General features: G+C 36.3%; 1 protein-coding gene across 13 annotated transcripts in view; it reads right to left on the reverse strand.

Moving 5' to 3' along the window:
- The window catches only part of DMD (dystrophin), a 1,566,296-nt gene that overhangs the window by 1,295,502 nt on the left and 247,664 nt on the right, over positions 1-23,130 (reverse strand). The window contains exon 1 of one of the 13 annotated variants that reach the window (XM_072135915.1): positions 16,106-16,363. The exons of the other annotated variants lie outside the window; for them this stretch is intronic. Coding sequence (XP_071992016.1) covers positions 16,106-16,124 — 19 coding nt within the window. The 5' untranslated portion in view covers positions 16,125-16,363. Of the gene's footprint in view, positions 1-16,105; positions 16,364-23,130 lie in introns of those variants that run through there. 13 annotated transcript variants of the gene reach the window in all.

A 23,130-nucleotide genomic window follows, 5' to 3' on the forward strand; every position in this document is an offset into this window, starting at 1 on the left:
TAACCATTTAGAGATTAGGGCAATGCTTTTAAATTGTAGTTTTTAATGAAGTGTTTCCAACTCTTGTGTTCAATTTTTACATCTGATTGTTTAATTTTCATTAGAGATGAGCAATCTCTATGGGTCTATTATTTTCTCTCTTCATGCTGAAAATATGTATGTGTACTTGCAAAGAGTGGTACATCCCAAAATTATGTGGATTATAAATAGGTGCTAGCTGTTAGTGTTAAATGTTCGATGAATAATACAGCAGTCACTCACCATGAATAGAAACAGCTTATGAGTTAACTGAATTGATTTTAAAAAAGCTTCTATATACTCTTGTAATATTGCCATGATTTTCCCTGTTCTTTTCATTAACATGTAAATGGGAATGTCTGCTGCATATATCAGTATTACTTTGGATTTGTTGCTACTTGGGCTTGCCTATCCTTTATTCCAGCGGTGGCGAAGTAAGTAACTGCTTAAAATGCAATGTTGGCACGTCACGGTAAATAAGTGGATTTTGGTTGTAGTTTGGGCACTCTGTCTCCAAAAGGTTTGCCATCACTGCTTTATTCTCTATGAGATAAAAGCAACATGTAGACTCATATACCACTGCCTAAGTAGTCTAGACAAGCAAATACTCACACTCTGAAGAGTATATAGAGACCATCATCTTTGTGTTCTGCACTTTGACACAGGCAAGAAATGTCTCCTAGGAGTCACTAACAGCCTAGGGTATTGAGGCAAGTAGATAGGGACAACTTGGAGGGGGACTGGTCTAAACTTTCTTTGTCTGTGTCCCAACTGTCTTTGTCTGTTCTTGGGCCCTGCTGTATATCTACATTGACAAGATGTGCACTCTCAATTTTATGACTTTTGGTAAGAGTGCTACAGCACAACATTATGTCACATGAATGTAATAAGTGGGATGAAGCACACTTTAATAAATGTATATATTGCCACCCAAGCGATGAGAGTATAAAAGGATATTATGATATTATTATCATGATATGTTTAGATTGGAATCAGTAGCATGCTTTACTAACATTGATAATACTGGGAAATATAATAACTTCAGAATTGCTGGTAAACTATATTTAGAGCAGAATAAAGCTTGTGGGTCATAACAATATTGCTCAGACATGGGTATAGAATATTTCCTGTTGACTGGGTTTGTTATACAGGGTTAATATGTGGATTCTTAGATTGCCTTGCTGAAAGATTTTTCCTTTTTTATAATAATAGAGTAAAACAGATTTTGATATGCAGCACAAAGGAAGAGACTCAGCTACAATCATCTATTGTAAAGAGGAAATTGTTTCTAGTATCAGGCCTTTCGGAGCCATCACTAAGTAGAAATGGAAGCAATCAATTTGCAGTTGTTCTCTATATTTTGACATGACATGTTGAATCTACTTCCTTGCTATAATTTGCAAATCCAAACAGGTAACAAATGTCGTCTAACTATATTGTGTGGAGTACCACAGTATAATTATTAAAAATAATGCTGTTTTTGACACTTTATTACTGCTTAACAGGGCCGAGGGTCTGACAAGCCTATTGTTTTCAGCATTTGCCTGCTAAGTATTCAGAACAGTCCTCAACTTTTGAAGACAGCAAGGGCAAAAACACACAACTAACCAAAACTGCAATGTATTTAGAGCAACAGAAGGTCATTTGATAAATAAAAAAAAGCTCTAACATTATGGGTTGGAGGGCATATCCAAACACTGCAGGCAGGGCTTGTTCAAGGTTTGTGAAGACTGCAAGAGAAAATACTGAATGCCTGCACCGTACACTCTTTGGGGCAAACGCTACCCTAGGAAAACAGATTGGAGATTAAAGATAAATGTATAAATATAAACAATAAACAATATATTGCTTAAATATTATAATTACTAGACATTTTCAGCAGACTCTAAAATGCTACACAAAAGTTTCAGTGCAGAATTTTATTTTGAGCCAGATAAATAATTCAGTCATAGTTTGGACCAGCTATTAGTTGCTCTAGTTAAGGACTGAAGTGGGTAAAAGTCAGAAAAATGCCAGAAAATATGGCAGCCCCCTGAATTTTAGGAGTGCATAAATTGATAAAATCTCCCCCACAATGTTCAGTTTTTCTTTTTTTTTTTTAGAGCATTTACTAACTGGACTCGTGGTGCAAAATTGACATGTCATGTGGCTGCAATTCTAGCAAGAAGCTCCTGTTTTAACAAAATAGTTATAAATTATACAATATACATATATTTATATTTAAATCAATTACTTTTAGTTTTAAATCAGAAAATATTATAAGTCACTAATCTATATTTATCCAGATGTTTACTAATACATAAAACAGAACACTCAAAAGAAAGTGTCACCTGCTAATTTTATAACACCTTAAAACCATATAAAGACACAAATATAATTTAATATGCTTTTATTTTCTAATACTCTATTTTCTATAGAATAAATCTCAAGTACCCTATATACTTGAGTATAAGCCGACCCAAGTATAAGCCGAGGCACACAAAAAACTGGGAATACCTATTGACTCAAGTATAAGCCAAGGGCGGGAGGTGCGTTGGTCACATGCCCCCCCCACGGTTTAAAGCGAGTAGCCCCGTGCCCCTAATTTAAAGGCAGCGCCTTCCCCCTGGTATAAAGCCAATAGCCCCCAGTATATAGCCAGAAGCCTATTTCCCCCAGTATATAGCCAACAGCTCCCTAGTATATAGCCAGCACTCTAGTATATGGCCACCCACCCCATAGTATATAGCCAGCAGCCCCTTTGCATATAGCCAGTGCTGTCCCCTTGTATTTAGCCAGTGCCTTCTCTTGTATATATCAAGTAGCACCTTGCTCCCAGTATATAGCCAGCAGACCCCTTGTATATAGACAGCCAGTCCCCTGTATATAGAAAGTGCCTGCCCCCAGATGGGCAAGTCAATGTATTACTAGTACAATGCAGTAAGAATTGTTCAGAAAATTAGGTTTCTCAAAAACGTGTGTATCATTTAGAACTTTTTAAGGTTCCTTAAGATTTTGTTAAAGATTTTTTTCTCTTAGGATATGCTAGGGTGGACACAGTCTATACAGTGTTATTCCTGCCATCATAAATGACGGACGTTTAATGGAAGGTACATGCTGTACATGCAAGTCAATTTTAATGGGCAAGTAACAGAAGGGCTTTAGTTAACCATCTGTAATGTAATAAACATAATGGAATAGACAAAATGACTAAAAGACACCACTAAGGGTGTTTTGAACTTAGCCTTACTGTAGTATATGAATATCATAAAAATTAAATCTACTGCATTTTTTCCTTTTATCTTTCTTTGCTCTATTAAGGCAGTGTCACAGAGATATTCCAGTGCTTTGTGCCACTAAGAAGAACTGTTACTCATTGCAATTCAGTATTTTTGGCTGTTGTAATCCATACCCTCACTATGTTGCTACCTTCAGTTTGAGATGATTATAATATGTTTCTAGGAAATTTATTAATGTGAGAGTTGTAGGGGGTAATCTTCACACAGAAGAGATAATTCCTATTGTACGAAAAACATAAAAAACCATGCAAAATGTTATTATTTTAGAGGGGATATAGTAATTGTTATTGTTATCCACTCAACAATCTTCTATCCTTTACCATTGTCACTAGATGAATGAAGCAGCAGGTCTAGCATGCTTCTAGCCACCACTCTTAATAGAATGCCATTATGGGATGGCCAAGAGTTGCAATTTCTGACAATACCATAGCATCAGGAAGAGTGACGAGGAGACCTGTTAAAATTTTAAAACTCAGGTTTAGTTTCCATCATTTTTAAAGGGTTAATCGCTCCCAATGACATCATCAGGGCATGAAGATCTTTCCCAAAATGATAGCGCCCTCGGTGGTCACAGCGTGCACATGGCCACAGCGATATAAATGTGTCTGGTGGCTTTGTAGCAACATTTAAAGAGTTGGTTTAAATGGCAGTCAGACCCCACCATTTAGATTGTTATTCCATCTCATGCGCTAGGCACAACCTCTTCACTGACACTGTATTCAAAAATATTCATGTTATAAAAAGATGCCTTTTGCATTGTTCTCTTCTGGACATGATTCAGTCTTTATCTAACTGCTGTATAATGTATTCCAGACTATCTATACTGACTAATGCCTTTTCCCTTCAACTGTGAATATATAATAGGATTGAATATACTAATACAATAAGTTCCCTTGAAACATGTAGAAGCACAGACTATGCATCACCTGATAATTACATGTCTCTTATTTGTCATATTCTATACATTTCTGAGATAAGCTCTTGCTATGACCCCAATTGGGAAAGACCAAGCTAATGCAAAACCATTATTGCTTTTTGTCAAAGATCAAATTTTAAACATGGAACGAATAAATATGGATAATAGAATGCAGTAGTAAGTAACTATAAGTTACACTTGCACATAAGCCTGGTGGCACACATATGCCTTTCACAACATAGATTTACTTTGCTATCTGGAGTTTAAAGTACCGTATCTTAAATCCTTCAACTGTGATCTCTGCATTAAGATATTTGATAAAATAGTCTGCCGGACAAGGCCTTTCCCTTGCGTGTCAGGGGATAGTTAACATGTCAAAAGCAACAGTAGATCAACATACTGTCAAGTAAGTACAAACATACATATTCAACTGCTATAGTATTCTCCTATCAAACATCTGTAAGTAAAAGACTACTTAGTTACAGTATTCAGTAGCATAATCAATTCTCAATCTGTTCATCTCATGTTCTTACATGGCTGATGGTACATATTACCCATTTGTGGGTTTACTGACTATGTTTAGGCCAGTTGTAGGGGAGCTTTTCTAGGCCTTGTACTCTCAGGTGTTTTGTATATATATATATATATATATATATATATATATATATATATATATATATATATTCCTTCATTCATTGTAGTCAAATACATAAATGACGTGCAGTATCAGCTCTCACTGGTGCCTTTTTCAAGTCCAGTGTTGTCTAACCATAATAGTAACATATACAGATGTAGCAACTAATGTGGCTACCGAGGCTGTACTGATAGGTCATATAATAGGGGATGACATGGACAGGCCATTGCTGCTGGGGGTGGGAAAAGGGGAAGTGTGCACCAAAGCTGAATGTTTGCTGGCCCCTTGAGTCTATTCCCATGATGTGGGAAAACACTAAACCAGTTAGGATGGGCTAACTACAAGTGGTACTAATTGACAATTCAGCATTTCGATCGACAGGTTAGAGAGACCTTCAGTTCAGACTGATGAAACTCCTTATCTATCCATGTATACAGAAGGTGAACAACTTTGGTGCACAACCTTGGGTTATAGTGATACAGTAAAGTGCATCATGAAGGTGGAATAAATTCACTTTACTACATCTACGGAGTGCTGCTTCATTATCTTTCTCCTGTGATACAGTAAACATGTAACACTCCAGGGCATTAAAAAGAGAGCTATTTGCCTATATTTAAAATCTGCTGCAATTTTCAGCCAAAAACAAATAAAAATACAGAGGTTTGGTAAATGTGATCTCATGCCAGAGTCTAGAGTTCCTGAGTAACACTAAAGGAAGAATATTGAGCACAAATATGCTAATAATGATTTTAATTTACCTATTATCTATCTTATTGGTAATAGCTATTATCACACAAACTGCCTACTACGTTTATTTTACTTCCTTTTTGAATTTGAGCTACTAGAAAAAATGTTTAAATCTGCAAAAAGAACAAATGGAATAGAGATCTGTATTTCATGATATGGGAAAGATCCTGGTGTGTTCTTTCTTTTGTCTAAAAAGCAGTGACATGAAGTTATCCCTTTAATCTTAGCTAGTTACCCTTACTAGCTTGCCATGCGGTGCATGACTTTACACAGTAATAAAGCCAATGACTGCAGCACATATGTTAAAGAGGCATGGCTAGTCATTTAGAGCTGCCTTTGTTGGCTGAAAGCCCAGCAGTCTGCAAGGATTCTTAGTGCTAGCAATAAGGAAAAGAGTTATCTTGCCAAATATCTACATGCTTCTGAAGCATGCTGCCAGAGAGAGTGCACAGTTCTTAGCATTATCACGTTAATATATGAGGAAAAGAAGAAGATTAAGTTATAGGATAAAATTGCAAAGGTTTATTTCACTAGTAAAAGTTGACAAATTTAAATAGGTCAAACACAGATTCTATGAATATCTCAGAATGTTCACAGAAAGAAAATAAAATACCCTGTCTGTATGGATTTTCTAGGCAGTGTATAAAGTATGCAGGGCTCCCTGTTTCTCGCTTGATAGCAATAAGGTAGAATGTATAACTTCTATAATTGTACTCGGAAAACTGCCAAGTTTTTCCACTCATAATGACTCCTACCTGTCAGTGGAAACACATTAAATTGCGTCTTCACAATTAGGAAAGGCTTTAGTGATTAGAAATCATGCATATTTAAGGGTATGCAAAACTGAACATTTGAAGATGGTTTCAAAGTATCTGTATGGAGCCAAACTGGGAATAGAACCTGACTTCAGATAATTGAGTTCTATATTTGGTTAAGTTACAAGTACTTTAGTCATATTTTCAAAGGATTTACTGTATATTCGAAGCATAGAAGGTATATCCATACTATATTAGAAACAACTTTACATTAACATAAGCATATAAGTATTTATGTTAATATTTAAATAAGTAAATAATAATGTAATACACAATGAATCATAGTAAGCTAAACATTTCAAAGTATGCTAACATGAAAAGTATGTCTGTTCCAGATTTGAAAGACACAACATCAATGGACTTGACTACTGAAGACACGTCTTTGTCCTTCATTATAGGTCAGCACTTGCCATCTGCTTGAGGAACGTTTCATGTTTAAACCATTGTCAGTAAGCATTTAACAATGGGAATACAATTCCAGATGTTTCATTACAAATGTAAAGGCACAAAAATGTAATAAGGACTACTTCTGAACAAGACTTTATTGTTTTCTCCAAACCTATCAGAGACGTAAAGCAATATGGAAACAAACTGATAAATGTTGAAATAAGAGACAGCTAGTGCTGTTCACAAATCCAACAAAGTAGAAAAAGACATTTGTACAGTATGTACATGAAAATAATTAAAAAATATCACAAATATAGATTATTCCTTTTGTATATCAGTTTTGTTAATTTCTGTTTTATTGTACCACCGTCAGATAGTAATATTAATAATCTCCTACTTTATGAGGGACCATATAGACTTCCTTGGTTGTTTTCATATAGTCACAGACAACTTATCTTTTTGTGTCATGTTAAGACATGCTAAGCCAACTCTACTGACACTTTCGCAAAAGATATCACTTAAAGGGGAAATGCACTTTTGATCATTTTTAATATTGTTTTGGGAAAGTGTCGTGGACATTTTTCTAATATACTTTGTTTAGAAATTATTCTTATTTTGTTAAAAAAAAATTAGGCTGCAGAGCTCCCTCCTTAGTAACAGTTTTTCCCTGCAGAGATCTGTATTCTACCCTATTGTGTGTCTATGGAGGCAGACTATATGCTTAATCTCTCTATGTTTGATTATACAGATCTGAGCAGTGTGAAGAAACCATTTCTGTCCTCTGTCTGGGTATAGTCAAGGACGGTATGAGATAAAGTGGGGGCTTTAACTCTAAAACTAAAAATAAAGCTATTTTATGAACAGTCACATTCAGTAAGATGCTTCCTTTAGCCCTGCACAATAATAACACTTTGTAGTTACACACAGTAGTAGGGAAGAATCTGTAATATGGGACTTTAGGAGAAATTTATAGGAGAGAGATAAATGATAGGAAGATTGATGATAGAAGATAAATATGAAAGACAATAGATTTATAGATACATATATATAAAGTATATAGATGAAGAATAGATAGAAGATTGATTGATAGATGGCTATAGATCGGAGATTTATATGATAGGTAAATAGATAGAGGATATATAGATAGACATAAATATACATAAAGCTAGATGGATACATTTTTAGATAGATAGGACAAATTATATTAGATAGATAAATAGACAGATAGATGATAGATAGATAGATAGATAGATAGATAGATAGATAGATAGATAGATAGACAAGAGATTGACGAGAAGCATCTTCACCCAGACATTCAACCAAGGGGTATTAAAAGAGCAATACATCATGTGCCCACAAAAGTCTACATGCAGGGGGCCCCTTTAGGACAGGGGGCCCTGGGCAAATACCATCCCCAACCCCGGCACTGGGTATAGTACATCATTGACATTATTTTCTAACAAAGATTTTATCAATCCCTACTCATTCCATGTTTCCTAATCAAGCAGAAATAAAAAATAAGAGACACAGAGAGAAACGATTATATTTCATAGTAATGATAATAGAATACTATATCCAGGAAGATATCAAAAAGGGTTATGCATGTATAAACATTCATAAAGAGGGCAGAAAGATACCCACAGACTGCCTTGAGTTTCTTTTCAACATAAAGAGATAAAAAGCTTTATTGCTTGTTTGATTACAACCTAAGCATAATTTCCTAATGAAATCAATAAGAAAACAATTCCCTGCATAATATTAAAAATGATATAAAAAAAATATATCCCTTAAAGTGTAACTAGACCTTTAACCACATTGCCTAAATCAATAATGCTATTTACTTTACTGTATACTTATGTACTCCCAGAGCTGAATTTGTAAGTGAAATATTCTTTAAGTATGGGGAAAGTCATTCTTTAGCCTTCATCTTCTGTGTACAGATTGAAAGAACAAGCTTTCAGACACACTGCTAACTACATGGGCAGATATAAGCGAAACATTGGATGTAGGAAATTTTTATCTTAATAAAGTATATTGCAATTTTAAATTTTATCACCAGCCCTATTAGTTTCTGATATCTAAAATCAATTCAAAGGTTTAGTAATCAACAATGAAAGATATATGACTATGAAATCAAAATGTAAAATAACATACGAGAAAGAAAAATATTCAAAGAAGCATCTCACTTACCCTGTCTTTCCCTGAGAGGTAGAGGCAGTGTCGGTAGGAGTGCACACCATTGGCTGGCTTTGCATTGAAACAGTTCAGCAAAGTTCATCATGCCACATTCAGATGAAATCACAATTCTTTATTTATAATCCATAAAAATACACAACAGCGTACATAGTCGGTGTAGGTGAAAAACCCGTGTGCTTCAGCTATATTCTAATCCTTGGCACCATGAATAAGGCTTAGTATGTAGCTGAAACACTTAGCATTTTCACCTGCACCGACTATGTACACTGCTGTGTATTTTTATGGATGATAAATAAAGAATTGTGATTTTATCTGGATGTGCCACAACAAACTTTACTGAGACAATATATGAGAAAGTATTGATCATTTCCTTTGAAATGTAAAATTGTTAGAGATGAGCGAGCATATTCGTTCGAGCATTAGCGTACTCGAAACTGCTCGTTGCTCGGACGTGTATTTTGCTGCTCGAGAATGAGCTTTCACTTAAGGATCATTTATTGTCTTGTGGTTTCTTTTCAAACTGTTAATTTTCTCAATTTTTACAGCACTACATTTTAGCTTTTGGAGGAATCATCGCCATTCCATTGTTCCATTCCAGGATCATTGTTCCCACTTACACAGTCAGGGAGCAATGCATACCCTCAAAATGGCATATAAAGATTTAACATCAGCAATAAGTGCCAGCACTCATCCTGGTCTAGTTATACAATAATCTTGAAAATTATTTTAAAATAATTAAACAATCAGTAATGTACCTGAATTCATGATAGGGTTTTCTAACTTGGAAAAATGGCTGTCATTTGTCCCATCAGTAAATTTGAATATATAGAGAAAAATTCAACATCTCACAGAACAAACTCAAACTCACTTTGGTTGACCCATCCTTGTGTGTATTACACTACCCATAAATTTTAATGTGTACTCTAAAATGCTTTATTTCCTCTGTGGTGATGCTGAAAGATAGCTAAAAACTGCATATGACAGTTCTTGGTATTTGGAATATAAGAGTGAAATTTATTGCCAGAGTGGATTCCATATTCTATTTTGCATGGGACCTATTCTATCAAAGGCTGCATCATGTGCTTCACCATATGGTACTGCGCTTATACAGGTTAAGCAGTGTATCATGTATTTATACTAGAGCTATTTGTTGCTGGAGGCACCATAAAGTCATCAATTGTGTCATTCCCCGGCATGAAAATGCCAACTAGACATTGTAGACTAAATTTGAATCTGATTGCCGAGAACCCAGCAGAAATCAGATTACAGTCAAGGGGACTTTCCAATATTTAGAGATTTTTTTAAATGGAGGATTAATCTAAATAAAATAAATATTAAAATTTGTCTAAAATGCACAAATTACGGGAATGTGAGTCTTCATTATTGAGTTTATGGTTATATATTTCAATCAATGCTGTTGCATTTAGGAAATAAAGAGAATGCTAATTAAAATGAATTATACTGTACTTCAAATGGCTCTGTTGAACATCTACTGACCCAATAATAATCAAATACATATATGAAGATTAAAACAGAATCTAATTCAGAATTCAAAGCTTGTTCAGAGAAATTTCGAGTAAAGGTTAGCAAAGGCTTGTAACATTTAAACTGCGTTCACTAAGATAAGCCTGAAAGCAGGTATGATAATTTCATTGCTCACAGCAACTTTATGAATATGAATAATCTATTTGTTCATTCAGACTGACTTGGAACTTTTCCAAATTAAGATGATGAATATGACATTCAACTAATCATTTGAAACAACAAACATATCTGCAATACACTTTTGAACTTTCCGAGAACAGGAATATAAAAAGAAATTGTTTTCCTTCTCTTGAATAAGACATGTCATCCATTACCTAAATAAAGCATTGAGCAGTGGGACCAGCTTTTTACTGTGTTTGATGTATTTTTATATAGTTTCTATTATTTCTTTTGTTTTTTACTGGGGCCTCCCCAGCACCTGAAATTACCTTAGACCTTTCTTAGACCAAGTTGTACACATTGTGAGCCACAAACAAGACCTTCTCCAATACCAGTGTTGATAGAAAAGAACTGTCACAATGGAATAGGGCCTGCACCATGACTGTTGCCGGCAGTTGGTCCTCACACAGTGCAGTGCATTCAATGGCCATGGGTACAAACACATAGAAAGTAATAGGCCTTGTGTCAGCTGCAAAAAAAGCTAGCACATGCATGTTCCTGAGCATGAGGTCTTAGTTCTTCTTCAGGTGAATCTCAACAACAACTGGGGCCACTCACCTATACACAACTGTATAAACCTATGTCTCAAACCTTTTCTAACAACCTTTTTATAGAAGTTCCTGTTGTTACAAGGAAAGTCAGCACATTTTTGGCCAACAGTCAACTTAGCAGCTAGACAAACTGATTTGGAAGCGGTTTGCATAGAAAAAGTTGCCACTTTCGTAGCAGTACTGTATGTAAATCTTTACATACTTTCTGTTATAGATATGAATCAATAATTTTTGTATGATGGCCTAAGGACTTATCAGTCTCAGATGAGAAGTGTGAGCATAGTGGACAGTTTGCTATTTACGAAAAAAATGATATAAGGTTAGCGTCAAGCTGCATTTTTGGGATATTAGTTTTAGAAAAATTTTCCCTATTGTTTCTGCAGAAAGCAAAGGCTGAGAATCTAAAAGCTTGTGTACACATATAAGCCTCATAAAATGTAGGGGCAGTTTGAGGAGGCTAAAAAATGGCCAAATGTGGTATGCTCCTATTTGTTAGTAAGTTTTCCAGGTATGGGGCCATCTGGTGGAAAAGCAAACATATTTGCTCTCATACATCATCAATGACTATAGATCTAACCAATTAACTATCATAGACCACTAAGTAAATTAAAATAAACGTATAGTTTGTCCCAAGGGCCCCATTTTGCTAAATAATTTTTACAAATCTTGTATAGAGAACATATTGAGCCCTAAAGGAGCTCATGATTTCATTTTCCTATCTCACTCATAGACACATGCTATTACTAATTTCAAAACAAATCCAAACATATTTTCCAGGGTGGGAAAAGGAAAACCATGCCTCTTTTAGCTACCTTGTAAAGCAGCCCCCTTAACACCAAGCATGACTTATAGGAAGCCTAAAAACATTATGTGGGATTAAGCCAAAATGAGTATATCTATTCCAGAAGGAACAGATAACCAACTGTAGACAGCACTGATTCAACCTGATTGGGTCTCTTCAGTACAGCATAGGGAACTGGTTTGGCGAGTGAGAGGCTATTGACCAGGTCAAAACAGCAAAACATATTTGCATATTCCTCGGAATCCTCTAGTGGAGCATCAATGGCTTTAAGTCTCCACACATCTTTAAGGCGCAGTTAATTGGAACTCTTACTTTCTGACCCTAGCACAAATGCAGGGAAACATTGGTTGTATTGGAAAGACCAAAGTATTACCAGTGCTGTATGCCTCACATTTTAGTGTTAAATACATTGAATTTTTAGTGCTAAAAGTGATAATTTAATTTGCCCATGTTTTTACGTAAATGTTAACACAACATTTGATAATAGAAATGTATCACACTGGAAACAGGGAAACTGCAATATAAGTAAATATCAGTAATTTAGCAGTCAGGTATACTTGCTACAGATGATCGTGATGTCTACAAGAGACATCTCAGGAGACACACTTACAAGACATTTAGATTATGTTCTAGTCATTCTATCTGCAATTGAATCTCTCTACTGCTAAGCAGAGCTCCAGTCAGACTTGCTGTATTTCCTCATGTAATATTCATGGGTAAAAATCCACATTTTTTTACACATCAAGAGAAACTACACTATAAACTGATTAATTTGCTATTTTTCTGCTTACACTGGCAAATTACAGATCAGATTAATTCTAGCAAAGCCAGGAAGATATGGCAGACAGAGAATGGTCCAGCTCTCAGCAAACTCACACTTAGCTGGTTGAAATCAGCTTACCATGTTTGTCTAACAGATGATATGTGCTGTGATGTCTTTGTAAAAGTGAAGGAAGATTTGTAAACTGACAGTAAAGACATTGTTGAGTGCCCTCCCGATTGATTTGTTAATGACACTAGGATTTTCTATGTTGCAGGATGTCGATAAAACGCCAAGAACAAGTGATTTAGGGATAGCTCAAATAATAGGTAAATATATTGAACATCGTGAGTAAAGGAGACAAGGTTTTACCTTTATCACTTTAGAGGTCCTTTTGTCAAAGTGATGGCACCTTTATATTTTATGTTTTGCTTTCTTACGTTGTATGTTGCAGAGTGTCCAGACTGACAATTTTCAGTTATAAGGAGGATTTCTTAAAATTCTCCATGAATATTCAACAAGATATCTATGAAAGTATACATTAGGACAGGGTTACTAATGTAAACTAGACTAGACTAAAGTGACTAGTCTGTAGCTGTTGACTGTAGAGATGTTACAGGCTTATTATTAGGCTGAATTAAGTCTGAACTTTACACCTAGTATAAATTGACCAAATGATTGATACATTTATTGACACACCGGGGGTCATTTACTAGGGGCCCGATTCGCGTTTTCCCGACGTGTTACCCGAATATTTCTGATTTGCACCGATTTCCCCTGAATTTCCCCGTAATTTTGGCGCACGTGATCGAATTGTGGCACTTCGGCCCTGGCATGCATGCGACGGAAATCGGGGGGTGTGGCCGAATGAAAACCTGACGGATTCAGAAAAACCACCGCATTAAAAAAAATAAAAATGTGTTGCAGAGCTTGCACTTACCTTCACTCAGCCCGGCTCGGTGTATTCCAGTGCGTTCCGGGGAGCTTCAGGGCAGCAGCTCCTTCTGGTGGACGTCGGAGAAACTGCCTTAATAAATCCCGGCCGGACCCGAATCCAGCCGCGCCGCTGGATCGCGAATGGGCCGGGTAAGTAAATCTGCCCCACCGTGTTTTGTTTTGTGAAATCATATCTCTTATTTATACAAGAAACAGGAACCATGAAGCATTTTAGACAATTTCAATCAGTCCCTCTAAAAACATTTTTACCATTGACCAAGACTAAGTTACAAGACAGTATATTATCTGCTTATACCCATGACATACAACTGCATAGTAGTCAATTTATTACTGTACCAACACACTATCCAAATGTGTGTGTATATACTTTCCTTGTGCAGCAAACAGTGGAGCTTTTTTACTAAGGGTCCACGGACGCCTTTTCATTGAACTTTCCGATGTTTTCGGTTTTGGGCGGCTGTGACAGGTATTTAACCGGGAATAGTGCCGCATGTGATCAGATTTTGGTGCAGCTGTGCTGGCTTCTATGCGACAGAAATCAGGGGATCGGGCCATCGGACGATCCGACGGATTCGGACTGAGCATGGGATTTAACATTCAAATTGTGTTGCAAGACAATGCACTTACATGCACCAGGAAGAAGATGGTGAACTCTGTCGGACCGGAGCGGGGAAGCGACACATGCAGGATATCGGGCGCATGATCTTAGTGAATCGCAGCGCAGTTCATCCTCGTCGGACAATGCACTTTAAGTGAACTCCTCCAGATGGGTAAGTAAATGTGCCCTAGTGTGTTTTGTCACTATTCTTGCATTAAAGTGTTTTTGAAAATGGATTTTGAAGCAGTTGTCGGCCTCAAAATATGATTTAAATATGACCCCTTCAACTTCTTTCACTAGGGTACAGAGGTTGAAAATTATTTTCTGCTTGGTAAAAACAGGAGTGGCATGCCAAATATTGACATGAGTTTCCATAGTGAAATCACAACTGAAACTGTGGTAGGAGAATGTATTCCTGTATTCCCCAATGAATGAAGACACATACAAAACCAAGGCATAAAATGCTGCTGGAAGTTGAGCTGTCAATACACTTTACAAAGAATGATAATTACAGTAAATCGATAATAATACATATAATGGTTTTTCTCCATCTACCACTAAGGAAGGAACAGGGGACAGGCTGCTTTGCCTTCTCAAGAGTGTTTTTCATTCTGCATAAGATCAGAGTGCAAAACTTTTCCCCTAGATAAAGGGGATCTATGACCTTGCAGTAATACTATGACCATGCAGTAATACTGAAAGTATTTAAGTGTTACAAATTATTTCCAATAGAACATGTCTAACAATAACATGCCATCGTACAATGTTAGGGATGAGCATATAGAAATGATTATATAGGTGATACTTCAACTTCTACTGTACAAACTGAAACTCTACATAAGTCTGTCACATGGAACATGTAGAATGAGATAAAATAAAACTGCTTTAAAACTGGATAACAAGACATTCATCATAAATATTAATTCACATGGGACGATTTATTTCTAGATTTCTTTTGGAAGTCAATGTTTCACTTGTGCACCATTTTAGGGTTATTATGGAATCTATCACAATTTCACATTCCACTTGAAGACTCCCTTATGGAGCACAATACACACTTACTAAACAACATAACATTCAGGCTTCTTCTATCTTGTGTAACTGTTTGACATCAAGGTAACTGCACAAGATTATGTCAAAATATTGCATAAATAAGCACATTACTTTGTATTGAGAAATAGGCAGAGGTTTAGCTAAATTTGAAATGCTGTGCTGAATAAATGCAGTGGCCCACAGAAAAGTTGACTACTGTTTTTGAGTCAGACATGTCACAGATACCACTCAAAAAGTCTGACAACATCCACAAAAATTCAGATATAAAATTCTAACTGAGAAATACTGCACAATTCTGCTCTATTGAGAAACTTTCCCTAAAAGACACTTTAACATGACAAATTCAGCCCTGCTGCATCCAAAGTCAACCCTTTCTCAGCAGTATAGCTGTGAAATAGAAAAAACTATACACTAAATGAGAGTCGATTTTCTAATTCACAGACTATTTTGGAAAGACTTTATTTTCTCAACTCTACCGTCACCGGCCAACATGATATATTGCTTCTTGATTTTATCTGTGAACTCTGCCAACCCATTCCTAATAACGTCTGTAAAGACATCCAGAGGCGTCGACTGTAACAGTTTTCCCAGTAGGTAACACATTGCCCTCAAGTGCTTTATTTAAAGAGTGAACTGTTGAGGTTTTCTCCTCTTAACATGTTACACCGTATGAGCATCTTTCTACTCACCACCAAGGCCTCCAGACATTTCACTTTCAATGGTGTATTTCTCCTATGATAGGAAAGTTTGTTTGTTGCCTTTCCTCCTGGCACATCACTCTATTTAACACGTTCCATAGGGAACAGCAACAACAGGAGAGACAAAGACAAAGGCAAGCTCAGGTAATTCAAAGGCGATAACCTCTCTGCACCAAAACAAAGAGAAATTCTATCAATCCGCTTAGATATCCAGTCATATTTTAATATCAGGCAGGCTGCCACAAGCAACAAGCAGATCCATTCTCGCACACGGCAGATGCCCCCCTCTCCCAGGAATAGTTTGTTCTTTTCAGCTCTAGCTTGTCTGATTATGTGTTCCTCTAATTGGTAATCCTCCTTGTGCGAGGAATAGACTGGTATAGTACTGACCTACAGTATCACTTCTCTCGGAAACACAGAACAAATAGTGCAAGGCTGAAAACCTTATCTCCTATTAAATTATGCCACTGTACGTCGCCGAAACCTTTCCCTTTACTTAGCTCTTTTAACAGCTTGATAGCTGAGACATTAACATGTTCGCAAGGGGGGATTTTCTATTTTAATCCCGCCATGTATAGAAAGGACAGCAGTGCTGCAAGCTTTGCACTGTGCTAGCTATTACTAAGCATCAATTGACATACACATACTTGGTTTCCCAGAAATAATAGCTATTATTCTACTGATGAACAACAGTCAATCCTCTTATATCATTATATCATTGATTTTTTTTTTTTTTTTGCAGTTTGAGGTTATTGGGAATCTAAAACAATGATACAAGTGTGAGCTCTGAATATGATGCCTGAAAGAGAATTGAGAATTAGAAATTGATATAGATTTTTATGTGAAAAGTTAATGGATCCTGGCAAACCTCCCAAAGTATGTGCATGCTGGAATATTCAGTATTTGGTTAATATCTGGGGACCAATGAATAACTGCAAATGATTGACGGGATCTTCACCAATTCTCAGAATGGTGGTCTCTTTTAACCCCTACATTCATTCCTATGGATCTCACTTCAGGGAATAATCTGCCTGTCTGCTCTGAAAATTGCTTATGGGACTGCTGTAGATAGCCAAGCACTATATTCTGTCATCTTCAGCAGTCCTGTAAGCAATGGTTAGAGCAGACAGGTAGATAACAGTCCTGGAAGTTGGTTCCCCATCAATGAGCAAGAAATCCACTATGTATAGGAGATAGCTTGGAAAACTTCATTACTTCATTAGTTGTTAGTATATATTATCAAAGTCAAAACCAGGTTTGGATATTACATAGAGACCAGGTATAATGGAAAGTATATGACCTCTCCGGCAATTGTAGTGGCATACAACAACATACTATCCACAATTCCCAGCAGTGGGGTGTACATCTCTTCATATAATTAACCTGGTATTTACTCTTCTCTCCTCTCTGACAAATTAATTACTGCTGCTGTGACTCTCTACTCAACTGCTAGTTTTCTAAATCTACTCACAGACTATTCTCACTGTGATCACTTACTTATTGACTGTACTGACAATTATTATTTTTTAGCTGGATGTAGCTCCTCCCATATTCTGGAAACAGGAGATTTTACATGTTCCCCACAAGCATCGGATGCCCTTTCCCCCGTGAGCTTCCCTCGACAGCCCTAGGGTGTGATGTAAGTCTTGCCTGTCTGCTCGCAGGACTGGACAGTAAATAATAGTGCATGCGTCTGCACTGCAATACATTAATACATTTGTATTGCAGTTTGGTGACTTGGACTTGAAAAAGTGAACAGAGGATTCCTTATTCAAGCCTAAGTTTACAAAAATGTTATGAAATAAATGATAAACATTTTTATAATAAAAATAAAAGAAAGAAAAAGTCCCTGCTACACCACATTTCTATAGAAACATGTAACACAGCATAAACAATACAAAAATACATTTGGTATTGCCACATCCATAATAAATCTAAAGAAATATTGGACCTGCAATAAGTCACATGCCCCAAAATGATAACACCCGAAAGAAAAAGACTTCTTGGAGAAAATAAACCCCCAACCAGCTCTGCCAAATGAAAAATAAAAGTGAAGTAACTGAAGTGGATCTCATGCTGCAGAAAATAAGCTCTCATATGTCCACATTACAAAAAATAAAAATGGTGTTGCCAGTATAATGTGACAATGCAATGCAATGCTCCGAATGGTGCTCCGTCCCATCAATGCCCTGTTGTGTGACCACACAGCAGTTTACACATGGTATATCAGCCTACTCGGTAGGAATTTGGTATCAAACTTGATGTGTTGAATGTGTAATTTTTAAGCCAAAATTAATGGAATCTTCAAAAAAATGAAAATTTTAAAATTGCACCTCCGGGTTGTTTTAACTCCTGTGAAACACACATAGGGCTAACAAATTTCTTAAATGTGATTTTACATACATAGAGAAGTATAGTTTTACTATTATTCTGACCTCTCAATGTCACTTGATAGAAAAGCAGGTCCCTAATACTTTTGATGATTGCCACGAAAATGTGAAAAATGACACCCAAAGTTCTAACCCAATAGCATCCTAAAAAGAAGTGAGGATGCATAAATAATCATGACGACAAAAAGCAGACATATGATAAATGTATGCTATCAGTTATTTTGGTGCTATAACTGTCTTGAAAGCAGAGAATTTAGGACTTTGAAAATGGAGAATTGTTTAGAAAATGTTGGCAAATATTCATTTTTTTCATAATTAAATACAAAAAAGCATCAACCACATTACAGGGAAATTTGAATATCGGCTTTAACAGCAAGGGACTAAAGGGGTTGTCTTATCTTAGGTATATATGACATATCTATAGGACATGTGAGTGGCAAATAAATAACAGCTAACAGCCTTGTGAGCCTGCTAAGCAGAAAGTTAGATAGAGGTCATGAGACCTTTCTTCTTGAGATAGGTAAATAGCAACAACCAAGTCAGCAGAACCTTGATGTTATATTTTTTAAATGGATAAATGGTTGTTCACAATGATGTGCCTGTCCTTTAGAATTTGGCATACATCATTAGAGCATACTATGGATGATTTACCAGAAGAAGATATAAGGTGGACTGACAGTTTTTTTTATATCTCATCCAACGAGGTGTGAAACTATCACTTATGTTTTAGCTATAAATTTTTGATCAACCAAGGTCAAGTAGACTTTTATATTTGAGTCAAAGGTCAACATAACAAAAAAATACCATTCAGTCTTCCATGCCAGCACTTATTATGCCGAGAACACTCTTAATATAGATGATTCTGAAATTCAACACTCCTGATCCTTTTGCTCTCACTAAAGATAAGCCACCACTCGAGGTGTCTGACAGTAGCCAACTCCTCTCTCCACCGACATGTTCATCCCATAGCTAATAATGGTGTAGAAGAAGCAAGATGGACTATAAAGAACCAAAACAGTTTAGAAAACAACAATATATAGAGGAAATAATATACATGTTTCTACCCTCTGTCTATAATATAAGGAATTGTTATGGAAATGAGCATACAAATAGTTTTTATTTGTTCCAAAAATAAATAAATGTCTTAGTCATATAATTTCAGGATATTAAATATAACACATACACATCCTCATTTCATCTCATTCCACATTTCAATTTCTAAACTCCATACACAATGAGCTCATGGGAGAAATTATCATAACACAAACGGCATATAAAACAGACAATTGAACAGTAGAAATATAGGCTTTGGTAGGTATCCGTTTGGAAATTGCCAAAACAACAATATATATCATTTAAAGCCAAGAGAATAAATAGGCGTTAAAGTGATAACAGTTTTTCTTTAATACAAAATGCATAAACCCGTTTCTCAAGTGGAACTAATTTTCTGTGATCTCAACTCGTAAAGCATAAACATTGAGACACTAAAAATGTGTGAAGTTTTTTCCCACTCCAAAAATAGTACTGAATCACCCTGAGCGTACGTGCAGTGGTACACAGGCTTCTGTTTAGTAATGCATAGCAGTCATCAGCTAACTGCTATTTACACAGCAAAAATCAATAAAGACACCATATCAGATGCCAAGAAAGACAACCATTTGTGAATCCAACAGGAACAAATCTGAGCCAGATGATAATTGATTTTATTTTGAGAAATACAAAATGTGACACATTCTTCTAAAAAATGAAGCAACATTTTGAGAAAATGAGAAAATGCATATCCTCAATGTAATTTATTCTCACCGGATGTATATATTTCATCATGGATCACTTTCAGACAAAGTCATAAAATACACCGATAACAAAGTGGAGCCAATTCTATATGAACAGAGATGAATCATCCCAAAACAAATTAAACAGCAGCCTTTTCACTACAAATTAAAGAGAAGATTATATTTCCCATAGCAAACACTCAAAGAAGAATATGAGTCCTCTGGACAATACTAACTACTACTTATAAAGGAACTTATGTCCCCAATATCCTGCATGTCGACAGCATAGATTTATGTTGTTTCAAGACATCTATTATAGAAGGAAAACCAAAGTACGTGTTATATATCCATTTTATACAATCTTATAATAATTAAAGTTTGACGCACCGTCAAAGATAGAACAGTTCCTATTTCCGACCTGATTTCTAGCACGGAAGCTCAGCTTCAGAAGCAATGGAAAAACCCACATATCCATAGTACAGAAAGCTATAGCTGGATAGTCAGACCAGTTATTTTGACTGTGGTAAAAGACACTATTACTATATACTTTAGGAATAAACAGAAGCACTGATGCTGCACTTTAAGGATATACAGATGCAGTATTCACTGACAATGCACTTAAGGAATAAATTGATGCAGTTATCACTGACACTGCACTTTAGGAAAATATGCAAATAACTTTTCCAGGATGGGAAGGAAAGCCATGCCTCTTTTACTACCTTGTAAGGTATCTGTTTCTTCTGGAATAGATATACTGGTTTGGTTTTAATCCTGCATAATGTCATTAGGCATCAGGAACGTCATGCTCAAGGGGGCCATCTTACAAGGTAGAAAAAGAGGTATGGTTTTCCTTTTACTATTCTGGAAAACTTATTTGCATATTTTCCCAGAATCCGCCAGTGGAGCATCAATGACTATAAATGCCTACATGGTGGCCTTAATTGGAAAAGTCTCTGTGAGTAGAACTCCTATTTCCCGACACTGCACTTTAGGAACAAACCAAGGCAGTTATCACTGACACTTCACTTTAGGAATAAATAGAAGCAGTGATCACTGACACAGCAGTTTCAGAATATACAGGTGCAATTATCGCTGACGCTGCACTTTAGGAATATATGGAAGCAGTTATCACTCACACAGCACTTTAAGAATATACAGATGCAGTTATCACTGACACAGTACTTTAAGAATATACAGGTGCAGTTATCACTGACACAGCACCTTAGAAATATATGGATGCAGTTCTCACTGACAATGCAATTTAGGAAAAAAAGATTTATTAATCAGTCACTGCAATTTAGAAATATACAGATGCAGTTATCACTGACACTGCACTTTGGGAATATATGGATACAAGTATCATTGACAATGCAATTTAGGAATATATGGATCCAGTTATCACTGACACTGCACTTTAGGAGTAAATTGATGCACTTTTCACTGACATTGCAATTTAGGAAAAAGTGATGTAGTAATCAGTCCCTGCAATTTAGAAATACACAGATGCAGTTATAACGGACACTGCACTTTAGGAGTATATGGATACAAGTATCACTGACAATGCAATTTAGAAATATACAGATGCAGTTTTCACTGACACTGCACTTCAGGAGTATATGGATACAAGTATCACTGACAATGCAATTTAGAAACACACAGATGCAGTTATCACTGACACTGCACTTTAGGAATATATAGATACAAGTATCACTGACACTGCACTTAGGGAATAAACGGTTGCAGTAATCAATGACACTGGACTTTAGGAGTATACAGATACTTCCAGCTTCCTCTTCCTATCTGTTGTTGTGCCGGGACATGTAACCCAGCCTCTTATACATGTCACTGCTGTCTGAAGTCTGGGTCTAGAGACCCTAACCCACAATGTTTGGCACAGATTCAAATAGTGAGCCTCAGGTCCAATCATCTCTGCCATTAAGAAATAGAATCTCGAGGAAATTGGTTGGTTACAGATGTATTATTTCTTTTACTTCTTATCCCACAAATGGTTCATGTATCACTTTGGTGGCCAGTTAAACCTCGGCATGCATCTGAAGTGACTGTTAGTATGTGACTGCTATATTTTATGTAGTTTCTATGTGATACATGTTAATGAATAAGAGGGCACCCATCAATTACAAATCTAGCACACAGACCATTTGCTATAAATGTTCTGCTTGTATAATAGTAGAAAACCATGTTTTGGAGCAGAGATATAACATTTGTCCTGCTACTCTCAGATACAAGAAAGTGCTTGTGATCAGTATATGCAACTCCTGTGAACAAGCCAGAAAAGCTTGTTGGATAGGATGTCACTCACTGTGCATCGTTGGATCTTAGCTCTGTGATTCTCTGGATAAGCAGTGAATCCAGTGATCTGGAGCTGATGGCGCGGCTTGTCATAGCAGCACCAGACATGTGCTAATCCTGTAGGATGAACATCATGCAGTAAGTGAATAATGTTGTAAAAGGCCCCCTGATATCTAAAGATTTGGCATAGTGTTTGCTTACAATACAAAAAGTTCAATTTCATTTTAATAGATGTTTAGTTTGCATTAAACTGACAAATGATTAGGAAAGTGCGACTTTACAGCTTGGATTTACTTCTACAAAAATCCATATAAAGCCATAAGCATGTCTTATGCAGTGGGACAGAAGACACTGTCCCACATTTACGACAAACAAAACAATGTGTAGTCTGCAGATTCATAATTTGTGGTGCCTGTTCTTAATGAATATGGCGCTCCCTGCACTGCCCTGACTAAGTACACCAAATTTATTTTGGTGCACCTTTAACATGCCGCATGCAACACACTTCTGTCGGACTTTGCATGCTCAGTCCGACTGTTCACCC

Source organism: Engystomops pustulosus, chromosome 2 (genome assembly GCF_040894005.1).
Source record: "Engystomops pustulosus chromosome 2, aEngPut4.maternal, whole genome shotgun sequence".
Classification (NCBI taxonomy): Eukaryota; Metazoa; Chordata; class Amphibia; order Anura; family Leptodactylidae; genus Engystomops; species Engystomops pustulosus.